The 22,881-nt window shown below is 44.5% G+C and overlaps 1 protein-coding gene across 3 annotated transcripts in view; it reads right to left on the bottom strand.

Annotated features, from left to right (window-relative positions):
* Window positions 1-22,881, bottom strand: part of GUCY1A1 (guanylate cyclase 1 soluble subunit alpha 1) — a 548,740-nt gene that overhangs the window by 112,074 nt on the left and 413,785 nt on the right. For all 3 annotated transcript variants that reach the window (XM_078676973.1, XM_078676975.1, XM_078676974.1), the window contains exon 7: window positions 20,365-20,508. In XM_078676973.1, coding sequence (XP_078533099.1) covers window positions 20,365-20,508 — 144 coding nt within the window. The remainder of the gene's footprint in view (window positions 1-20,364; window positions 20,509-22,881) is intronic.

Raw genomic sequence — 22,881 nt, 5'->3', positions numbered from 1 at the left:
GGGATCCCATCCCCCGGGGCTGGCCCTCAGGATGGGGACCACGGGGGAGCCCCAATGCCCCTGCGGTCCCTGCCGGCTCCCCTCCTCCTGCGGGAGCCGGCATTGCTTTTGGGCAGAAGGAGCTGCTAACATGCAGCTCCCCTTGTCGAAAAGCAATTCTGCTTTGCTTCTTGGAAGCGAGAGCAGGTTTTTTGCTCTCGCTTCGAAGAAGCAAAGCAATGTTTGCTATGGCAGGGCGGGAGCCGTGCTCCTGCCCTGCCATAGTAAACAGCAATGTCCCAGGGGTGGGCACTGCTGTGGGGGGGTGCCAGTCCCCAGGGACATAGAGGGACTCCCAACTGATTTAAGCCTTGTGGAGGTGGTGGTTCCTGGGGCCTGGGGCTCCGCAACGGACACCCGTATTTAAATAATTAGTGCCCCGGGGATGTGGTGGTCCCCAGGGAAGTGTGGGTGGGCCCCCCATGCATTTATTTATAGTGGAGGCGGTCCCTAGGGTTGAGTGCCCCTGCACATTCTAGATGAAGCCCCGGGGAGGTGGCAGTCCCGGGGGCTGCACGGGCCCCTGTGGGCCCCCGCTACATAATTAGGTATTGCCCCTGGGACCTGGCCCACCTGGCGGCTTATAAAAAACCTGTGCTTCGGATCTTAGCTTATTTTTTTTTTACATGCTTTTTTATACCCTGGGAGCTCTCGTGGGACCCCCTGAGGAGGCCTAGTGGGTCATGGTGTTTTTTATCCTTTTTTGTACTGATTTCTTGTGACACAGTTTTTCTGAGTCACAAGATGGCTGCCAACACATTCTGGTTTGGAGTGTTGACAGCTAATCAGACTGAAGCTCTTACTCGGGAGGATTCATAAATCCTCCTCGGTGGACAGATATCTATGTTTTTATTTTTGAATTTCTCAGCAACTACTGAACAGATTTACACCATTTTAAAAATGAGCACTCTTTCTGAACCTAGACCTACCTTTTTGCCAAATGTTGTGTAATTCCGTTCATCAGTTCCGGCTGTAGCTTTAACTAAAGTTTCTATGGAAATAAACATGGGGAAAACGTGTTTTGGGGGTCCACTTTTTTCTCGGCCCACACTGGACGAATCACCCCAAAATTTTCAAGACAGGAGCTGACCTGAGTATTCCATTATTTTTGAAAATTTCGCAAAGATTCGTGAAACTGCGTCAAGGATAAAAGCTTTTTGAATAGAAACAAGGTTGGGCAAGTTACGGCGTTCTTACAGAAATGCTGCCTTTAATGTTGCGTTTCTCCCAACACTGCCCCGGTTGTACTGGTAGCTCAGAAATGCTGCCTTTGTAAGAAAGAACGCTGTCCTTCACGGACGACAATTCACCCCGCTGCCCTCGTGGGAAAGAATGCTGCACTTGACTGGCTTTCACAACAAGATGCCCCCGCTATACTGGTATCCCAAAAATTACTGCTTTCAGGTTTGAGGAGAAGAGTTCAGCTCCTGAGAGCGGCTCTGGTACCGCAGCACATCAGCTGTGCTGGGACGGGCCGTCGGGAAGGACCTGGCATGGAGGCTCTACTGACCGGGACAATGCCTCTCTCCCACCCCGCCCAGGTAATTGCACACAGTAGCTCTGGACCAGAGTCTGGGCGGTTACCTGGGGGGGTTGCCTCATCGTCTCTGCTCCTCCCGCTGGATGTCTTACGGGCCTGCCTCGTCACCAACAGTTGTTCTCCCGTGGCAGAGTCGGTTGTTCGTGGCGCCTCTCACTTGCTGGTCTCAGCGCGGCGATGACGCTCTGCAGGGCCGTTCCTCCTACAGCAATGCTGCCTCAGGAATGCTTCTTCGTTGCCAGGCAACCCTCCGACTCTGCTCCAGCTGGAGCGCCGCTCCTCCTCCCAGCGAACCCGGCCCCGGGCAGTTGGCACGGGTAGGAGTGGTGAACTCATAGTATGCACACAACACTTCTGGGAATCGGGGGCCGGTGGTGACAAAATACCGGCCCTCAGTGCTTCACTCAGGTCACGGGCAGGCGGTGGCAATACCTGCAGCGCTCACGATGCTTCCTAGTAGACAGGTGGGCAGGCAAGGCAGGTTTCACAGCGGCACCAGCAATGTCCTGAGGGCACACAATTATCCCCAGAGACAGCAGAGCACGGTGCAGGTCGAGTTTCAGGAGTTTTGGCAAAACTTTTGTATCCCTGAGTTTCCAACAGGAGGCCAGCTCTTCGCAGGCCCTTGGAGACAGTTATACTTCAGAGGGGGCAAAGCACAGCTCCTCTTCAAGTAGCGGGACACAGCACGCAACAGAAAGTCCCTTGGTCTTCTTCCTCAGCAACAACAGCAACTGCGGGTCAGCCCCCAGACACACAGCAATGCCAACACTTTTCCTCAGTCTTCTTCAGCTGTTCTTCATTGGCAGGGATTCCTCCTTGATCACGAAGTTTCCTAGTCTAAAGTTTAGTGGTTTCAGCTCAGATATTTATACCCCAAAAGTCTTTGTTCTTCATGTGTGAGGGGTCCTGGACCCAGTCAAACCAGTTCTGTGTGCACTCTGCCAGTGTACGTCTTCTTCCTTTGTAAGTGTGGGCCAGGGCTATCAGACACACCGCAGGAGGTGGAGCCAGCATTATGGAAGGCGGGCACAGTCCTATTCAGACCCAGGTGCTATTCCTAAAAAAATTTCTACATGCAGATAGGTCTATTCAGCCTGGTGCTGACTCAACCAGCCTCCTGGAGCAACCCCAGCCCCTGTCACTCACAAACCAGACAGTCAATTCACAAACAGGCAGAGGAACACAGAGTGCTATTTCCAAACACTGCATTTAAGAACAATCCTCCCTAAAAGATGTGTTATGAAATTCTGAGTTCAGGGATACCAGATTCCCAATTTCTATCTTGCTGCTATGGGAAGATATGCAGATACACATGTTACACATAATTCCCTATTCTATCCTATGGGCAAGCTAGCCTTTCAATAGTGAAAAACAAAATTGCTAGTATTTCACTATCAGGACATGTTGCCCACACTAGACCAATCCCTACCTTTCACATACACTGCACCCTGCCCAGGGGGTTCCTTGGGCCTACCATAGAGGTGTCCAATGTGTAAGAAAAGGGAAGGGTGAGGCCTGGCAAGTGTGTACACTTGGTCAGGACAACATGGCAGTTAACAAACTGAGCACAGGCACTGCGGTGGCAGGCCTGGGACCTCTTTTCAGCGCTACTCATGTGGGTGGCACAATCAGTGCTGCAAGCCCACTAGTAGCATTTGAATTACCAGCCCTGGCACACTCAGTGCACTTTACTAGGGACCTACTGGTAAAACAAATATGCCAATCGTGGATAACCAATTACAATAACAATTTACACAGAGAGCATTTGCACTGTAGCACTGATCAGCAGTGATAAAGTGCCAAGGGTCCTGTAGCCAACAACCACAGGTCAGGAAAAACAAAGGAGGAAGAAGCAACACATTTGGGGATAACCCTGCAAAAACAGCCATTTCCAACAAATGTACTGTATGGCATTTCACTTTAGAAAAATACATTATGTGCCACTCTATTACATGACACTACAGTGTACGTCACTAGATCCTATGCTTCTATAGTTAGCCCTACTGAATTGTATTACACTCTACTGTATGCTACTCCACTATATGCCACTGCAATGTACATCTCAAGACTTATTAAACTCTACATTATGACATTTAATTGTGCCCTTCTCCACTGTATGTCAATACACGTTAGGCTACTCCAGTATTCGCTCTTGCACCGTACCCTATTACACTGTACACCACTGTACTATTCCACTCTGCATCACTGAACTGTACAGCACTCCACTATAAACCAGTCTACTTTATGCAATTGTGCTTAAAAACACTACATTGTACGACACTCGACTTTACTTAAGCCCACTCTACATCCATAAACTGTAGAAACAGCACACCTGGTGGTTGTTCTAGTGGGGTGATTGAGCTCTAAGGCAGTACACAAATATTATTGAGTAGACTTAGGTGTAAATGCGGGGCAAAATGCTAGGGAGAACCGCCCCTCTCCCTAGATTGTGGTAAACAACAGACAATGAACTCAAAGGGCCCTGCACATGCTAGTAGTACATAGACTTAAGTTAGTACAGTGGTGAGTGTAGGAAAGAAAGAAACACTATTCATCCACTGCTCTGTGTGGTTCCAGGAGTTATAGCCCTTGTTGTGCGTTCCTTCGTACAGAGTCTTAGTCTAGCCAACATGTGTTTCGTCGATACCATGAAATACACAGCAACTTCTTCTGGGCTAAATTCCTATGCTTGAGGTCCTTATTGCCGGTTGTACTTCTGTCCTGAAGGTAAATAGATGGCCTCATAAGTACCAGAGACTGGAGTTCCATTTAATTAAAGTTTTCTCATGAAGCAGATTCTATATTCTGTGTGGCAGGTGAATATTTAGAATATGCAGCTACTGGTTATTACGAAAACCCTATTCATAGAGTTGTGGCTGTAAGCCAGTATTAGTTGTGTGGCCGCTGGTCATCCGATCCGGTAAAGCAGCTGGTGAAGTCTCCCGCATGTGAGAGGGACTGCCCACCTGCATCACAGCAGCTCAATATAACATAGTCAACAGTCACCTTAATACCTATGGGATCCTGAAATCATCAATGATGAAGAGCAGAAAATCCTGTCTTCTGAAATTTGCAACAGAAAGACAAATTCAACAAAGTATATCTTCCAAGGCTATTTCTGTGTTGCTTTCAAAGCATGGTGTCTGACACTTGCCTTTGAAAATCACACATTTTGCAAATTTCACATATAAGTAACTATACAAGTGACCCATTCTCTGAAGATGTGACTCATGTTGCTACTAATTTATGATATTTGAATTTCTGTACTGATACAGATTTATCAAGCACAAGGTGTTTGTAACTCAAGATCTACAAACATTCAACATTTTAAGATGAAGGTGACAGTTCAATCTTAGTAAGTCTGGAGTACAAAGCAACAAAATATCCACAGTTTGCTGGAGGAGTTTCTAGTTCTACAGAAGTCCATATATTTAATGACAAAACTGGGAGAATTTTGCACATCCTTTAGAAATATACCAATCCCCTTCCCTGACCAAGCACCTTTAATATTAATCTAGATAAAATATTCTGCCTGACTCAGATGGGGTGCTGATGGCATACATAAGCTTGCAAAATATCCTGCCAATAGGCAGACCCAAGATGATATTTGTGCTGGGGTATCTCAATGCTGCAATTATTCTTTACAGAGGTACTATATATGGGATATGGTAGGTTTGCTAGATGAGGAAACGCATATGGGCTTATTTTGATGTCTGGTGGACTTGGGCCTGACACCGTTACAGAAATGGGACCGACTGACCTCCAGTCAGTGGTCCTAATGGCCTAATCACAATGCGAACACACATAGTGCAGTCGCATTGTGGAAAAGTAAATTTTGCCATGTTCTGTGTCCCTACGCGTCATCCATCATATGTTATGTGTGCATGATTAAATATGCATATGCATTCCCCATGTTCGATTCAAGACGCAATTACAGTTGTGTCCACCTCTAGTATGTCAGTTTCCAGTTCTCGTGAATACTACGTATATCAGGCCTATGTAAAGCTACGTTGCCACGTTTCTCAGTGTGCACGTTATTCCATTTTAAAGTCCCCGTTTCTAGGCCTCAAAAGGGCCCGGACATCAGATTCAGCTCCTGTCTCCTGAAACTTCGCTGAGGAGCGATACAGCCCCCACCTGTATCCTCGACCCTTCACTTACTTCCTGCCTCGCAGTGCCCGGCTCACCCTGGCTCAGCCTCTGAGTCTGCCAAGAATATGTTATGATTCCAGTTATCAGTCCAGTCCTCCTTCTCTGCATTCCTAAAGCTACTGAATCGCATCGATAGTTTCCGTCATTGTCTAGCCTTCACGTCTCCACGTTAGAGAAATACTGCATTTAATGATCACACACTACATGTAGAATAATGCATGGTCCAGTCTTAGAATCAAGTTAGCCTTTCCCCTCCTAACTTCTAGTTTATATCAACATGTTCTCTAAACATCAGATACTAGATACTGCTTAGGTACATGTCGCCCTGACTCTCCAGACTTCAGTCTCTGCTCCTAGCACAGAGTTCATAGCCCCCAGCTTCTCCTAGTGATACGTCATTGCTAGTTTGCGCGCACCATCAGGTTAGAGGTCCCGGCTCCTTAGGTAGCCCCCTCCATGGTTTCCGCCCCATTCATGACATATTCTGTTACGTTTGCATCACATGTCCATGTATACGCCCTGTTACACCTCTTTTCACCCCTATCTTTCGCGACTGCTACGCGTCACACCTTCTGCTCCACCCACTGCTACGCCTATTGCAATGTAATGATATGTGTTTGCGTTATGTATATATGCTCATGCACTGTTATTAAAAAAGTCATCCTTTTCCTTGTCCCGATCCTGACACCAGCAGCGCTGCTGGGCCCTGCCATCCTATTCCTATGCAGGTTGTCCTGTTCCTGTCCTTTATGCTGTAATAAACCTGCAAAACTCCTACTACCTCGAATTTTGACTCTTATTTATTGAGCTATCTGTTATTCATTTATGCATTCAAAAATAGGGTATTATTTATTTATTTACCACATAATGGCGCCCGAACAGGTACTTGCCCTTTCCCCACGCGTCGGTGAAGCCACGCCGACCCCCTGACCCTCTGCAGTCGTGACGGAACTCTTCTGCGCACCGGCAGATATTTCTGCTTCAAGTATCCCTCAGGCCCACGGAGGAGACGGAGGAGGCGGTCCAGCATCCAACGAGACGGTGGAGGAACGCGGCGAGTCCCGACCAGAGCCCAAGCCAAGAGTCCAAGGTCCGAGGTATCCGGAGGCCCACCCGTAACTGAAGTCCGAAGTTCGTCGTCCGTCGTCGTAGCAGTCCAGTCCAGTCCGAGGCCTTCCGTTCTTGCTGCCCGGTGAGTACCGTTACTGGGGTGGTATCTAGACAGGGTCAATCTAATTGACTCTGGCCCGTGGGTTGGTGGTACACAGACCCACAAACGAAGTGTCCACTTCGGTGGATGCGGGTCCTGACGTGTCTCTTTATGAGACCGGTAAGTTTCGTACTGTTTCAGCAGTGCATCTAGTTCCTGTTCTAGTCAGTTCTGTTCTCGAGAAAATTCATGTATTCTGTGTTCCGTATTCCAGGTAGTATTCTGTTCGAACTGTTATTTTTAAATGTTCTTCATGTATTTTAATGTCGTGGTATGAATGGGGAATAAGTATCGTGTTTATTGTGTATTATATTGTGTCTAGATTATAGTTCAGTCATGCCGCTCTTTTCGAAATTACGTCAGTTAAAAACCAGAAAGGGTCTGCTGGAAGCAGCAGTTCCAGTTCCGCCTAGGGACAGTCCAGGTCATTTTATGTATCAGAAGCATGGCATAAGCGCCATATTGTATCTAGATTTATGGGTAGAGTATACCAAACAGTTAGAAGAAAAGTATAGATGGCCCGTATCGGGTACATGGGATGCCGAATGCATCATGCGAGTAGAAGAAGCATTATGGAAAAAGAAAGCCAGACAGTCACAGAAAGATGCCATCGAGTTATGGCGCAAAGAAGCTCATAAAAGAACTGAAAAGGAAATCAGAAAGTCAGAATTAAGTAGAGAATCCTTAGAACGAGCACAAGAAAAAGAACTAATCGAGATAGGTGAACAAGTCAAAGCCGAACAGTCAGACAGACAGAGGCATGTCCTTATTAGGGGTATGTATCCTCTCCTTGCCGAGGGCTTGCCAAAAGCGACCCCAGAGGCATCCAGTAATTTCCCGCCACCATTAGTTCCGACCAAGCTACGTCACAAACAGACCGCAGCTGATATTTTTATTTCGTCCTATTTGGACGACACAGTCCCAGAATATGCAAATCCTGTTCGCGCTCCGCCAGTCCCTGTAAATCAGGCACTTCCCGCTCCTCCAGACACCGGAGTACCTGTTACGGTACCCCCGGTCCAGCCCGCCATACAAGTCCAGCCTACATTTCCATTTCCCACTCTGCCAGGACGAAGAGCCTCAGTAGACAACTCTAGTTTAGGGGCCGCAGGGGGAGGTACTCCTCAAACCCCGCCGCCACACAAGCGTTTAACGACAGCCGAATTACATGCACAAGCGTCCCAGCGTACGCCCAGACATCAGACTGTAGCAGAAATAAGAAAATCCCTTGCCGAATGCGGCTATGATCCAGTCCCAGGCGAGGATAATATGGTTTTATATTCATTCCGCGTAAGAAAGGTGGCCGAGTATCTAGTCACCTTACCGAATATGAAAGAAGATCTAGACAGAATATATCGTTTCATCCGTACAGGGGATGATCCAGAAAGTATTAGCGAGGCCATGTCTCAAAGGAAAGCCGAGATCCAGCTCATGATATTAAAGTTTCTGATCAATTGTCTAATAAGAGAACAAGATTACCCGTCTAAAGATCCGGCTGAAATGAGAACCCTGACAAGGTGGAGTGATAATATAGCCGAGGGTAAGCACAAGACCGTCGGTGCTATGGAGAGTATGTACAAGAAAATCCGTAAAGAAATAATAAAATTACACGAACAGCGTAAAGCAGCACAAGTAAGCGAGAAAGAAAGTAACTCTGATACTGAAGAGGTAGAGGACGAGAATCCCGCCAGAATAGCGTATGTAGGAAAATCTAGATTTCCAGATCGCCATTTACGCCTAGAACACAAGTCTATTTTTCATTCTCCAGCACCAGAACAAGGTTCTCTAGAACAAGTATTCCAAGCTACCGATCACATTCTGAAATCACGAATCGGTTACAGTGAGTTAAGTACCATGCATGAACAAGAACTAGCCCGATCAGCAGTCCGATGGATTACTGATTCTACCACTTTTCCAGACGAAATAGTGGCACAGATGTTTCTGAAAATGCCCCCAGCCGAACAACGACTGGCGGGTATGTATATGATTCAGCACCTCATTACATTGTATGAGGGTCAGCACTCCGATCCAGGCCCGTTACATGATGTCCTGAACGAGTTACTCCAGTATAGATGGAAAGGTCTAGGTACCGATTTAATTAGTGTCATTCTAGAACAGCGTCACAAATATAGAACGTTTTTGAATCCGCATTTTGTTCCTGCCTCACCCCCAGAAGGTAAACCATTTTACATGGAGAGACAGAATCCGTTACGAGAAGTCCACCCAGTCAGAGGAACGGGTGGCGAACTAGAACGAGTGTTTGTTTACACTCCGATTACAAAGATGGAACTCCTCGAGATGAAGAAATTAATTCCCTGTCATGACAAAGATCCAGCAGGGTTCCATAGAGAATTAAAAGACATGCTCCGTATGGGAGAATACAGGTATCCAGATATAATTAAAATGTTAAAGGTTCTGCTGCCCGCAGGGGTGTATGAAAAGCTCAAGGAAAAAGAATGGGAGGTGGGGGAGAAAAAGATCGATTGGGCAGTTCTAGAAGCTGAAGATAAGGCACGAGTACCAGGTACCGGTCTTGGAGATAAATGTAAAGAATTACCGGAATTATTAATACAAGTTTTACCCAGATTATTGACAACTAGAAAAGAAGACTGGGATGCAATCTCAGCCTGTAAACAGAAACAAGACGAAGATATTAGTGATTTTTATTCTAGATTTGAAAAATGTTTTAGCATCAACAGTGGCCTCAAGACAAGTAGTGAGTCATACCCTCACCTTTTTGTTACTAAATTAGTCGAGAATTCAAGCCCACAAATTAAAAATCGAGTTTTGAAAGTCGAAAGTACCTGGCAAGCTAATACCCCGTCCCAGATGTTGCAGATGCTTCAATACCACCAGAATAGAATCAGGGAAGAACAAGAACACGAGAGAAAACGTATGAAAGACACGAAAATGAAAGTACTAGTTGCACAATCTGTTCCTCAAGACAGTCAGAAGAGGGGTCCGAATCAAGCCAGTCATCCTGCAGCTCCCGTTAAAGGGAATTGCAATTATTGTAAACAGCCAGGTCATTTTATAAATGAGTGTGCAGTTCTGAAACACAACATAGCTACTGGTAAGACTAAAGAAAGACCACGTCCGCCTAGACAAGAACAAGTTTCACAGATTCCTCAGCCACAGAATGCACCACAGACAGTTACCGCACCGCAGCCTATTGCTGCAACACAGCACGTTACACAGCAGATGTACCAGTATGCACAGTCTGAGTATCCAGAGTACCAGCAGTATTCATGAAACAGCCTAGAGAGGGAGGTAGGCTTGCCTCTCATCGAGATACCTGTAGATCAAGAAGGTCCCTATGTTCACAGTCAAGTATTAGGGAAAGACAGAAAGTTTTTGATTGATACAGGGGCAAGTAGGACCACAATTAGTCACGCCGAAGTTCCAGGGGCTCCGCTCTCAGGCTCAAGAAATGTTTCCCTTGGATTTTCAGGAAAACCCATTGTAAATGAAATATCAAAGCCAGTTACTCTAGAAGTAGGTCCATTGTCCCGCACTACTGATCTGTTACTTACTAAGTCATGTCCAGAAAATCTATTAGGCATTAAAACACTGAAAGAGTTAGGTGCAGTTATATGCTGTTCCCCAGAGGGAATACGATTGTTCCTACGTGACTTTAAGGGTCACTATGTATTACGAGATTTTGATTCAAGACTGTCTAATGTTCCACAGCATCTATGGGCGCAAGGTCCAACTGATGTAGGTTACATGCAAATTACACCCTATCGTGTGACTCTCAAGCCAGGTGTAGTGTTACCACGAATCAGACAGTACAGATTGCCACCTGAGGCTGTAGCAGCCTTATCCAAAATTATTGACGAGCTCATGGCTCAAGGAGTGGTTGTAGAAACTGACTCCAATGTATGTAATTCTCCGATCATTCCAGTCATGAAACGTACTGATCCAAATGCACCCCCAGTATATCGATTAGTGATTGACCTACGAGAGCTTAATAAATGTATTATTCCGCAGTACCCAGTTGTCCCAGACATCTCTTCCCTATTAACGGCCATTGATTCCGAAGCCACGTTCTTCACTGTCATAGACCTCAAGAACGCATTTTTCAGTGTTCCTATTCATCCAGACAGCCAGTTCCTTTTCGGATTTTGTTTAAATGGAAGGAGCTATATGTTCACACGCGCTCCTCAAGGTTTCACAGAAAGTCCTAGTATTTACAGTCAAGCACTCAAGAGACAACTAGACAACATTCACATGCCAACTGACACTGCCCTGCTCCAGTATGTCGATGATCTACTGATCACAGCCCGTTCTGAACGTGCTTGCGAGCAAGCATCCCTTACAGTCTTGTATTTCCTAGCCGAGATGGGGCACAAGGTGTCCCCTTCTAAGCTTCAATTCTGTGTCCAGCAAGTGGTCTACTTAGGACACTTGCTGTCCAAGAGGGGTAGGCAGTTGACACCAGACCGTATCCAGTTAATAGCGAGTCTTCCTCAGCCCAAGACCCAGAAGGAGGTACGTGCTTTTATCGGCCTCACTTCTTACTGCAGACAATGGATTCCTCAGTATGCATTTCTAGCCAAACCACTGATACAGTTAACGACACAGGAGGCAGCCGTATCGACTGTCCTCCCTTGGACATCTGAACATACACTTAGTTTCAATGAGTTAAAGAAAGCCCTATGCCAAGCTCCAGTTCTAGCGACACCGAACTACAGTAAGCCTTTTACACTTTTCGTCACTGAACGTGAAGGTACAGCATTATATGTTCTCACACAAGATCAAGCAGGACAATACAAGCCCTGTGCTTATTTTTCGAGCACATTAGATCCTGTAGCCCAGGCTCTGCCTGCGTGCCTCAAGTCAGTTGCAGCCACAGCACTAGCTATCAGACAAAGTGATTCCATAGTCTTAGGACATACCTTGACAGTACAAGTTCCACACTCTGTGGAAGTTCTTTTAAACCGAACACAAACTCAGCACTTGACAATTGCACGTTTAACAGGTTATGAATTGACACTGTTCCAGCCACACATAGAAATCAGACGCTGCAACATCCTTAATCCTGCTACACTGTTACCATCAGTTACTTCGAATCCTGACCCACATGACTGTGTGGAAGTAGTTAACATTACGACAAAGCCAAGACAAGATCTGACAGATACTCCGTTACCAGACCCCGACCTGACACTTTATGTGGATGGTTCATGTATGAGAACTAGTACAGGAGAACTAGTCGCCGCGTATGCAGTGACTACTGACACCGAAGTTATTGAAACACACCGTATTGACACCCTGTCTGCTCAAGCAGCCGAGCTAGTTGCTCTGACACAAGCCTGCATACACGCCAAGAACTTGAAAGTTAATGTTTACACAGATTCACGCTACGCATTTGGAGTCGTCCACGACTTCGGAGTGCTCTGGCAGGAGAGAGGTTTCATGACTTCTCATGGAACCAAGATTCAGCATGGTCTCCTTATTCAAGCTCTGTTAGACGCAATACATTTACCGACATCCATTGCTATCATGAAATGCAAAGCACATACGAAAGTTACTGACATTATTTCCCAAGGTAATGATCTAGCAGATCGCACAGCCAAGCTTACAGCACAGACTCCAGACATTCAAGTTAATCCGACACAGACACATACTCCAGATCCGACTACATGTATGACAGTTAAGGACCCTACACAAGATGTCATAGATATCCAGTTACATGCTACTCCCGAAGAAATCAAGAAATGGTCCGAACAAGGAGGGGTCCAGACAGATCAAGGATGGTTAACAAAGGGTAGAGCCACATGGTTTCTCCCCGACTCTATGGTTCAAGTCATTATTAATACCGCACATAGTCCAGCACATTTAGGAGAAAAAGCTATGTTAGACAGTATCCAGAACATTTGGTTCAACAAGCATTTACGAGCTGCAGCCAAGCAGAAAGTCCGTACCTGTATGATATGTTGTCAGTTTAATCCAGGAAAAAGTGTTCCGGTGGAACAAGGTGGATTCCAGCCCCCTGACCACCCTTTTGAAGTCCTCCAGATGGATTATATTCAGATGGAGCGATGTCGAGGTTTCAAGTATGTCCTTGTAGTTGTATGCGCTTTGTCCAGGTGGACAGAAGCATATCCAGTCCCAGATTACACAGCCGCGACCACTGCCAAGCAGTTGGTTCGTGAGTTCTTCCCCCGTTATGGACTCCCTAGAGTCGTATATTCTGACAACGGCCAGCCATTCTCATCTGAGTTGATGAAACATGTTTCCCTTTTCTTGGGGTACCAGTGGAAGTTCCATTGTGTACGCCATCCTGAAGCAGCCGGTCTCGTAGAGAGACATAACCAGACCCTGAAAATCCGAATTGCCAAAGTGTGTAAAGAGAAAGGTGTGGACTGGCTAGTAGCTCTGCCAGTCGCTTTATTTTATATGCGCATGGTCGCACATTCCAGATCAGGTCTGTCCCCGTATGAGGTCGTATTCGGCCGCCCCCCAAATATGTGGGGTACTCCTAGACCCCGAAGTATTACCGATGTTTCAAGTAATATGCTGACAGATTACCTAGCTTCCTTGATGTCTGCCCTCAACTCATGTCGTTCACAGGTTGCCGCCGCATTTCCAGATAATACCGAGGTGGCACTGCATGAAATCGTTCCAGGATCCATGGTGTTGGTGAGGAATTTTGACAGATCAAGTCCGCTGGAGCCTCGCTGGAAAGAGCCCCGACAGGTCCTCCTCACCACCCGTACAGCCGTGAAGTTGGAAGGTCGCAAAGGCTGGGTACACCTTTCTCATGTAAAACAATTTAATGGACTGAAACCCGTCTTAAAGAACATTTCCCAGGATTTGAAGGATTGCCAAAGCATTGTTCTCAAGGACTGTCCCGCAAAAGACATTGCTACAAACCCTCCCCTGTTAGAGAAAACTCCGCAACAGGAGTATAAATTCAAGTTAAGGTCTAGTAAAATAAGTCAGTCAGTTTGATTGTCTAAGTCCTCCCCTAGGTGAAACGGTTAGACTGTTTCTGACATGTATAAAATAGACCCCCATAGTGAGAGAGTTAGTCAAAACTCAATCCGATGTATCGTTTTTCTATGTTTCATATTGTTTCTCAGCATTATGATTTCCTGCACCAGTTATGCATTTTTCTTGTATCTCCCAGTTCTTCATGTAAATAAGTCTGCTAATGCTACAGTAGAGCACACGTTTAGTGATCTGCCTCCTCATGAACTCTCTTACCGCCTCGCTATGCGAAATAACTCATTCATCCGCATGTTACATTACTCACACCAGTCCAGCAATGCCACTAATTGTCGGGTGTGTGGTCGACTCCCCCCTTTCCAGACACCGAAGGGAGTTCTGCCACTTTTTCCTTATCCATTCTCACATAATGGTTCGTGTGGAGCATGGTCCACGTTAACGTCATCCTCAACAGATATGTCTTTTCTTAACAGTACATGTTTTCCAGACAAGCAAGGTCTCCCCCACAGAACCGGGTTAGATCTAGAAAATGAAGTGTATAATTTAGGTAACTATTCTTCGAATTTCATGGTCCTGAATGTTCAGTCTGATACTACTCCAGACTTACCTGCTATTTCAGTACTGCCAGTCAAAGGTGAATTATGTGTCCGAAATAATGGTTCCGTACATGTAGGACATAGTGATTGTACTACTATTGTCAAGTATAGTGACAGTGGGAAATCTATTTTCAAAGCTTCACGTCATTCTTATTTTATTTGTGGTCAAACTGCATATGTTCGTCTGCCCCTCGGTTGGGAGGGAACCTGTTACATTGCCTTCCTACTGCCACCTGTTTTCCTAGCCCCACCTGATTATCATAGAAACACACATCTAGTACACGTTAGACATAGAAGGGAGTCCCCAATTGTCGATTATACTGAAACTGCTCTAGAACAGTATACAGATTTCAACAGAGGTTTCTTCTTCTTTATAGGACCTATCCAGAATAGTAAGCTAATCCGTAGGTTAACCAGAACCCTTGAAGCTGTAGTAAATGAGACTGCCTCTGCTCTAGGTAATTTAACTGAAGAGCAATCTGCTATGAGATTTGTCGTTTTACAGAATCGTCTCGTCCTTGACGTCATACTGGCCGATAGGGGCGGGGCCTGTAGAGTCATCGGATCTAGTTGCTGCATTTTCATTCCAAATAACGCGCCGTCTGTTTATTCAGCTATAACCAGACTCCATAAAATTGCCCATCTGATACACCAAGATCCAGGCACCTGGACATGGTCCGGTTGGTTCTGGAATATAATTTCCGCCTGGGGATGGAAAGTCTTGTCTTTTCTAGGTATTACAGTAGCGATCATATTCAGCTGCTGCCTCTGTATACAATGTGGCCCTGCGATTTGCGGCATCTGTGCTACCTCTTGTATTCCTAGTCCCAAGCCCCGTTCTAAATCCCGTTCCAGGATAATTCGAGACGAGCAAATGATACTGTATGAAATGATAGATGGTATCATGAATATTGATGTTTCCTGATGGAAACGTAGTGACAAGGAGGGAATGTGGAAAAGTAAATTTTGCCATGTTCTGTGTCCCTACGCGTCATCCATCATATGTTATGTGTGCATGATTAAATATGCATATGCATTCCCCATGTTCGATTCAAGACGCAATTACAGTTGTGTCCACCTCTAGTATGTCAGTTTCCAGTTCTCGTGAATACTACGTATATCAGGCCTATGTAAAGCTACGTTGCCACGTTTCTCAGTGTGCACGTTATTCCATTTTAAAGTCCCCGTTTCTAGGCCTCAAAAGGGCCCGGACATCAGATTCAGCTCCTGTCTCCTGAAACTTCGCTGAGGAGCGATACAGCCCCCACCTGTATCCTCGACCCTTCACTTACTTCCTGCCTCGCAGTGCCCGGCTCACCCTGGCTCAGCCTCTGAGTCTGCCAAGAATATGTTATGATTCCAGTTATCAGTCCAGTCCTCCTTCTCTGCATTCCTAAAGCTACTGAATCGCATCGATAGTTTCCGTCATTGTCTAGCCTTCACGTCTCCACGTTAGAGAAATACTGCATTTAATGATCACGCACTACATGTAGAATAATGCATGGTCCAGTCTTAGAATCAAGTTAGCCTTTCCCCTCCTAACTTCTAGTTTATATCAACATGTTCTCTAAACATCAGATACTAGATACTGCTTAGGTACATGTCGCCCTGACTCTCCAGACTTCAGTCTCTGCTCCTAGCACAGAGTTCATAGCCCCCAGCTTCTCCTAGTGATACGTCATTGCTAGTTTGCGCGCACCATCAGGTTAGAGGTCCCGGCTCCTTAGGTAGCCCCCTCCATGGTTTCCGCCCCATTCATGACATATTCTGTTACGTTTGCATCACATGTCCATGTATACGCCCTGTTACACCTCTTTTCACCCCTATCTTTCGCGACTGCTACGCGTCACACCTTCTGCTCCACCCACTGCTACGCCTATTGCAATGTAATGATATGTGTTTGCGTTATGTATATATGCTCATGCACTGTTATTAAAAAAGTCATCCTTTTCCTTGTCCCGATCCTGACACCAGCAGCGCTGCTGGGCCCTGCCATCCTATTCCTATGCAGGTTGTCCTGTTCCTGTCCTTTATGCTGTAATAAACCTGCAAAACTCCTACTACCTCGAATTTTGACTCTTATTTATTGAGCTATCTGTTATTCATTTATGCATTCAAAAATAGGGTATTATTTATTTATTTACCACAGCATACTCCCATTCCTCTATGGGAGCTCATGTTATGGCCATAAACCAGCGGCATACCAAGCTCCCATAGAGTAAAGGGAGTCTGTGTTCATCCTTGCACCCTGTGGCAGGCACATCAAGGTGCCTGTCACAAGGTGCATGGATCAACAAGGGGTCACTTGTGGCACTCCCTCTGCCCCTAACTGGAGGACAAAAACAGAAGAAGTCCTGCTAGGGGCCCCCAAACATGCTTCTGACAGGGTTTCCATGTCGGCAAGGCCAGCATGGAGAGCCTGCAGGAAACCGTGCATCGTAATTCAGAAGGCAGAAATGCCTTCCATCCGGGTTATGGGCCAGCCTCCGACTGGCAGACGGGCTCCTGGAGCCCATCAGAAGCCAGCCAGAATGACTGCCCGGTTTCAATTATGACCGGCTGTATTGTAATTAAATGGTCGGGATTGAAACCGATGATCTTGGTTGTAAGGCCTCTGACCTAAGGTCGGAGGCTTTACGGACGAGATCGTAACTGAGCCCATAATATTTGTTATTACACCATCTTGTGAGTTGCTGGATTATTGTCAGGCACTGTGAAGACCCTATACCTCACACACTCAGGGAATGGCTTGGTGAATACAGGACACCTATTATTTTGAGTCATTCCATAGTTCAAAATGCAATTCATTTGTTAATTCAATTGCACCAGACCTTCATATGGTGATTTTTTTTGGCATTAGTATCTGCCCCAATGCACTGCTCATTATCTCAAACCTGATGCACAGATGACATGCCAAATTATTAATCTTGTTCAGGATTATCAGCCTTGTCGTTCTCTCAGGTCCTCTAACCAAGCCAATCTTGTAGTTCCCAGAATTCGTTTGGCAAAAATGGGTGGCCGCTCATTTGCCCATTTGGGGCCGAAGATGTGGAATGCTCTCCCACTGGCGCTAAAAATGGAGACTAATCTTCTTATTTTTCGCAAAAAATTGAAAACTTTGTTGTTTAACTGATCACTGCTCTGTGTACTCTTTACTCAGCAATTACCTGTCTTCTTCTTCAGTCTGTCCCTGGCGCCGGGAAACCCATTACGGGTAGCTGTGCGCAATATAAATATAATAATAAATAAAAAAAAAAAAAAATAAAAAATAAAGGCAAACTCACCATTTGGCCCAATTGTTGCTGAACACGGAATTCAGCCCAAAGGAATTTGGCCTGCAGCCATGTCCCGCACCCAACCTCATGTGCTAGAAACCTTGATGTGCATGGCCTTTGATCCACTTACATAAGGAGTGGCCACAGGGCCTGCATAGACCCTCCCCACCAACCAATATTTGAAAATAGTACCCTGTGACCAGGCCTTGGATATAAACTACAGAAGATGTAAATGGTGAAGCGATATTTGAGGTCGCCAGTGATTTGTGATGTCATCTGTATCATTGTGTGAGAGGCCATAAGTGCTTAGTGGAAACTATGGAATATCTAGGTTGTTTTCACCATTTATGGTGTCTACCAAGATTCTAGTATGAAGTAAAGAACCATACTAAATGTTTACTTGGGGTTTTTCTCACCACAAGTAAATTATTTGATTGGTGTTTGAGAAATGTGGGTTTTATTATCATAATGACAGACCCCAAACCGCTATGCAAATCGTAACCATTTTCATGGTTCGCTCTGTTTATGCAGCAATTGAATGCCAACTTGTACTGTGGTGTATTTAATGTATGCTCCAAGGAAAACTCATCCCCCATTGTGCGTCACAATCTGTAGAATTATTAATATCGATAAGAGGTGCAAAAAAGATTTTCTTGGCATCTGCAGATTGTGCTGCAAATTATGTGGCAAGTGTGGGAAATAAATAATTATACAGTAAATGCTGCATCGACAAAATATAATTATTTGAACTTCGCTGACCATTGTTAATTTTTTAGATCAATAGTCTTTTCATAAACAGTAACATTCTAATTCCGATGAGTGCCTATTGTAAAGTCTACTTTGAAGAAAACAGTTTGAACAATTTCTCTCTTCAACAGACCTATCCTGTTTTTTAACAAATCATTGAGTGTTTTTCTGCCAAATTCTACATTCCTGAGTACATAATTAAATATTGTGCTCTTCTTTTTACAGAAGCAATAAAACTGTTTAAAACAACATTTTCCTTATAATATTTCATAAATATTTCGCTACGAGAAAAAAATCGATATTTCTATGTATTTTCCCGAATTATGCATGTTACATAAACATACTTTGGGCCTTATTCACATAGGTAAACCTAGACCTTTGTGGAAGTGTCCGCTTGTTCAGTATTCACAAAACTGTAATATAATAGTAAGTTTGGGCAGAGAACTTCACACGTAAAAAGAGAGGCCAGTCCTATCTTTGTATGTTTGGAGTTTTGCGCCCAACTGTGGAGTCTCTGCACTCATAAACGTACTATTTAAATACAATGTTGTGCATATTGAAAAAGAGTAACCTTACACAAACGTGTACGTTTTTCTTTTTTAATCACACCTATAATATGTAACACAATATAGTTGTTCTAATGTTACTCCAAAGCCTAAGAAAGCTTAACATTTTTCCATGTATGGTACCTATGCGAACCACAACTCAGGCCCCTGCCCGATGGAAAGGTAAAAGGGTCCATATCTTCCTTTTAAAGAGAGGGAAATGTCTGTCAAATGTAATGATGATTTGTCAAAAGATGGCGTATTTGTTAGCAACTTACCACTTTTGAGAATTGCAAACATATCTCACAAAAGGCAAGGATATCTCTACATTTTAATATTACGGAATGAATTTCCACCAAATCAAAAAAGCACGCAATCTGAGTGACGTCCTGCTTTCATGACAAGATTAGTGTAAATCTGTTTCAGTGGATTTTGTTGTAGTGGAGAGCAAATTTTCCTATGGAAAATTGAATAGGAAATGTATATTTTTTTACACGCTTAACCATGAAGTTGATTGACATATGGCTTTTGATTGAGAAGTAACATTTGACAAATGGGACAACATGGTGATTTGTTCAAATGAAGTCTAAACATCAATTTTATGTATTATATAAAATTGTATTGATAGTGAGTTTTAAATGTATGTACTTGTATGGATCACAAAAAAAAATTGAATAAAGTTTTATGATGATGATGACAGGCTTAACTTTTTTAAGTCCAGCACAAATCTGTGCAAGGGTAAACATCACTTACAACGAAACTTTTACAACGCACTACCATTACAACGCGGTCATTACAACGCAAACTATTACAACGTATTGCACTGGGGGGCGCTCTAGGATAGGGAATAGGTTAATTTACTATCCAATAACCTTCCCTAGTGTCCACGGGGACTGGAGTTGGAATAGTAAATTAAACTATTCACTATCCAACACCCAAAAGCGCTATGCGTTGTAATGGTATGCGATGTAAAAACCGCGTTGTAAAGGCAGGCGTTGTAATAGCCTGCGTTGTAACGTCATACATCCCTGTGCAAGCAGAACCCTAGCCACTTTTACTGATCATGTGCAACATTTAGGGCAAATTCAAATGCCAATAAAGTTATTAGCATTTCAAAAATGCTTTGTGTTTGGAAAGTGCTGCTGAACCATAACTACAGAGCCACTATCACGGGCTCTGCTATGTGTGTGTTTGTATTTGTGTGTGTATGTGAGTGATATATACATAGATATTGCACATGCATAAACAATAGAAAGTTGCTTTCCACATATATTTAATATTTTATTACTTTGGAATTCAGACTGACCTTGAGGGGTTCTCCATGAGGAGACATCACTTCATCCGATAGTTCCATCATCTTCAGAGCCATCAAGGCAACCTGTACTGCATGAGTCTCGCTTTCTTTATGTAACCCTCCAGCCACACAATAAGCATCTCCAATGGTCTCCACCTAAATGATTTAAAAGTCTCCATTCAGATGGGGTATGTGAGATTTAGCAAACATGATGATCTGAACTTGTGTGGGTGCTGGAAATGTATTAAAAGAGACATTCAACAACTGCACGTTTACAATATTAGAAGACAACCTCCTAGCTGTAGATTAATTATAATGACAATACAAAGACATTCATGCGCACTCACTGTTGTCTTTGAAATTAACAATGTTCTGAGTATCTTGGTGCCATCACTTTAGGATTAAACATTACAGAATTGTATTCAGGTGATATTGAAATGAGTAGCTAGACCATGTCTGCACCATGTTAAAACATTAAATCGTCTCAGTATCTGCAGCTACTGTACTACTTCTGCTTCAGATTAGACTAGAGCGGATATTGATTAAGTTGGGAGACTCTATCTCCGAGCACAATCCCATATTCAGAGGAAATGTATGTATTTTATTGATAAAAAAAGTTGCACTCTCAGAAAGGAATCACATACATATTGAAATGTATACAGACATTATTGCCCTCATTTATGAGGCCCCTACCAGGACTACTGTGCCGCCGAAACATCACTTTCTTGATGTTCTGGTTGCACAATGTGCCACTAGCATATTCATAAGGCCACGTAAAGCCACGTTACGTGGCTTTTCATTGATCATAAACATGTGCCCCTTTCATGCAGAAAACTGTGTGAAAGGGGAGTTCCATGGGTGTTGCTGGGGGCCTTCCCAGCAACATCCATGGCTTTTTGGCACTACCCCAGATATATGAGAAATCTTAAGTATGAGGCAGCGACAAAAGCTTACGCCTCGGGGAGGTGTAAGGGAGGCACAAAGAGGAGAAATATCTTCATTTCTCCTTATTTTTCCTCTTTCTATGTATGTATGGGGGTTTCTCTTCCTACCCAAAATAATCATTCATGCAACGCTGGCACCCTGCACCATGGTGCAAAGGTGCCTGCGTTGGCGCACGGCAGCCCATTGTGCACAGGCGCAGGGGAAAAGGACAGGAATACCACGTACCTTATAAATACTGTTCATTCCTGCCCTTTTCTCTAGCAGTATGGCAGCGCAGCAGCAAGGCATGCTGCACTGTCCTACAGCAAAAAGCCCATAAATTAGGCCCTTTATGTCTATGGCAATATATTGGACCTTTTATCTTACATATCATCGCTAAGCAGGAAGTCCAGGCAAAATTAGCGATGATAAAATGCAGTCAGTCTACTTGAGCGTCTGGGCTCAATGGCCGTGCAGTTGTCTCATTTACATTATTTCCTTTCTACTATGCTATGTGGCTCTCTGTTATGTATTTTAATATGTGCTACCCTGCAAATTGAGTAATAGTCCTTCTGCGTTCTGCTGCGGTACCTGCAATAGGACTACTCATTTTATGTCTAGTCTCTGATAATAGTACTTTTCATCTTCATCATGTTACACATATTTTTCAATTAATTTACATATGTTTTTCCTCCGACACTAAAATGCATTTAGCAAGAATATAGTCTGACAGAAATATTGTGTCCTAAATATTGTTTACAAAAATATTGTCTCTTTGGGTGTAGATGTACCTTTATTAACTCCAAATTAAATTGACAGGATATCACTGTTGGAGGATACTAGAAAATTGGACCCCGGGCAGCTTAGTAGCTCTCTGGCGGCCTCCCGGCCCTCCCTTCTGGGGGACCTGGAGGATAATCTGGTACTGTTTGCTGACTGGATTTCAAGCTCAGTCGCAACTCTGTTGGTACCATGTCAGCCTAGGCTGAGGAGAGAGTCCACCTCTAAGCCTTGGTTCACTCCTGAGCTGAGGACTTTGAAACATGCGTGCAAAGTATTGGAGAGAGTATGGCGCTCCAGGGGCTACAGCTCCACTGACAAACACGCCCTGCGAGCCAAACAAAAACTCTAATATGCGGCTATTGGAGTGGCCGAAGGCCAGTATTATTCTGCTCGCATTGTTCGGGCTAACAATAATTCAAAAGAAATGTTTGCTATTGTGCAGAACTTATTAGCCCCTACCGCCCAGGTGGCGGGGGCTCCTATCTCTGAGACTTGGTGCAACACTCTGGCGAAATTTGTTAAGGACAAAATAACTAGCATACAAGAGATGTTTTCAACTTCTCCTAGGAAGTTTATAGGTGGGTTGTTGACTTGGCCGATGGTAGCATCTGGCTCTATCTTCTCCACGTTTAGATCAGTTGACCTGCCCAGTTCTCTCAGAATCCTCAAGGCACTAAAGTTGGGCTCACCCAACGACCTGTGTGCAGCCAGGCTTCTGTCTGATGTGGCAGACACAATCAATCCTGAAGTGAATTTAATGATTAATCAGTCGGTTCGAGACGCGCATGTTTCAATGCTTTGGAAGCAGGCGTTGATTCTTCC

The sequence above is a fragment of the Lissotriton helveticus genome, chromosome 2_1 (genome assembly GCF_964261635.1).
Source record: "Lissotriton helveticus chromosome 2_1, aLisHel1.1, whole genome shotgun sequence".
Lineage (NCBI taxonomy): Eukaryota > Metazoa > Chordata > Amphibia > Caudata > Salamandridae > Lissotriton > Lissotriton helveticus.
Note: the sequence above shows the minus strand (reverse complement) of the source record. Positions and strands in the feature narration are given on the sequence as shown.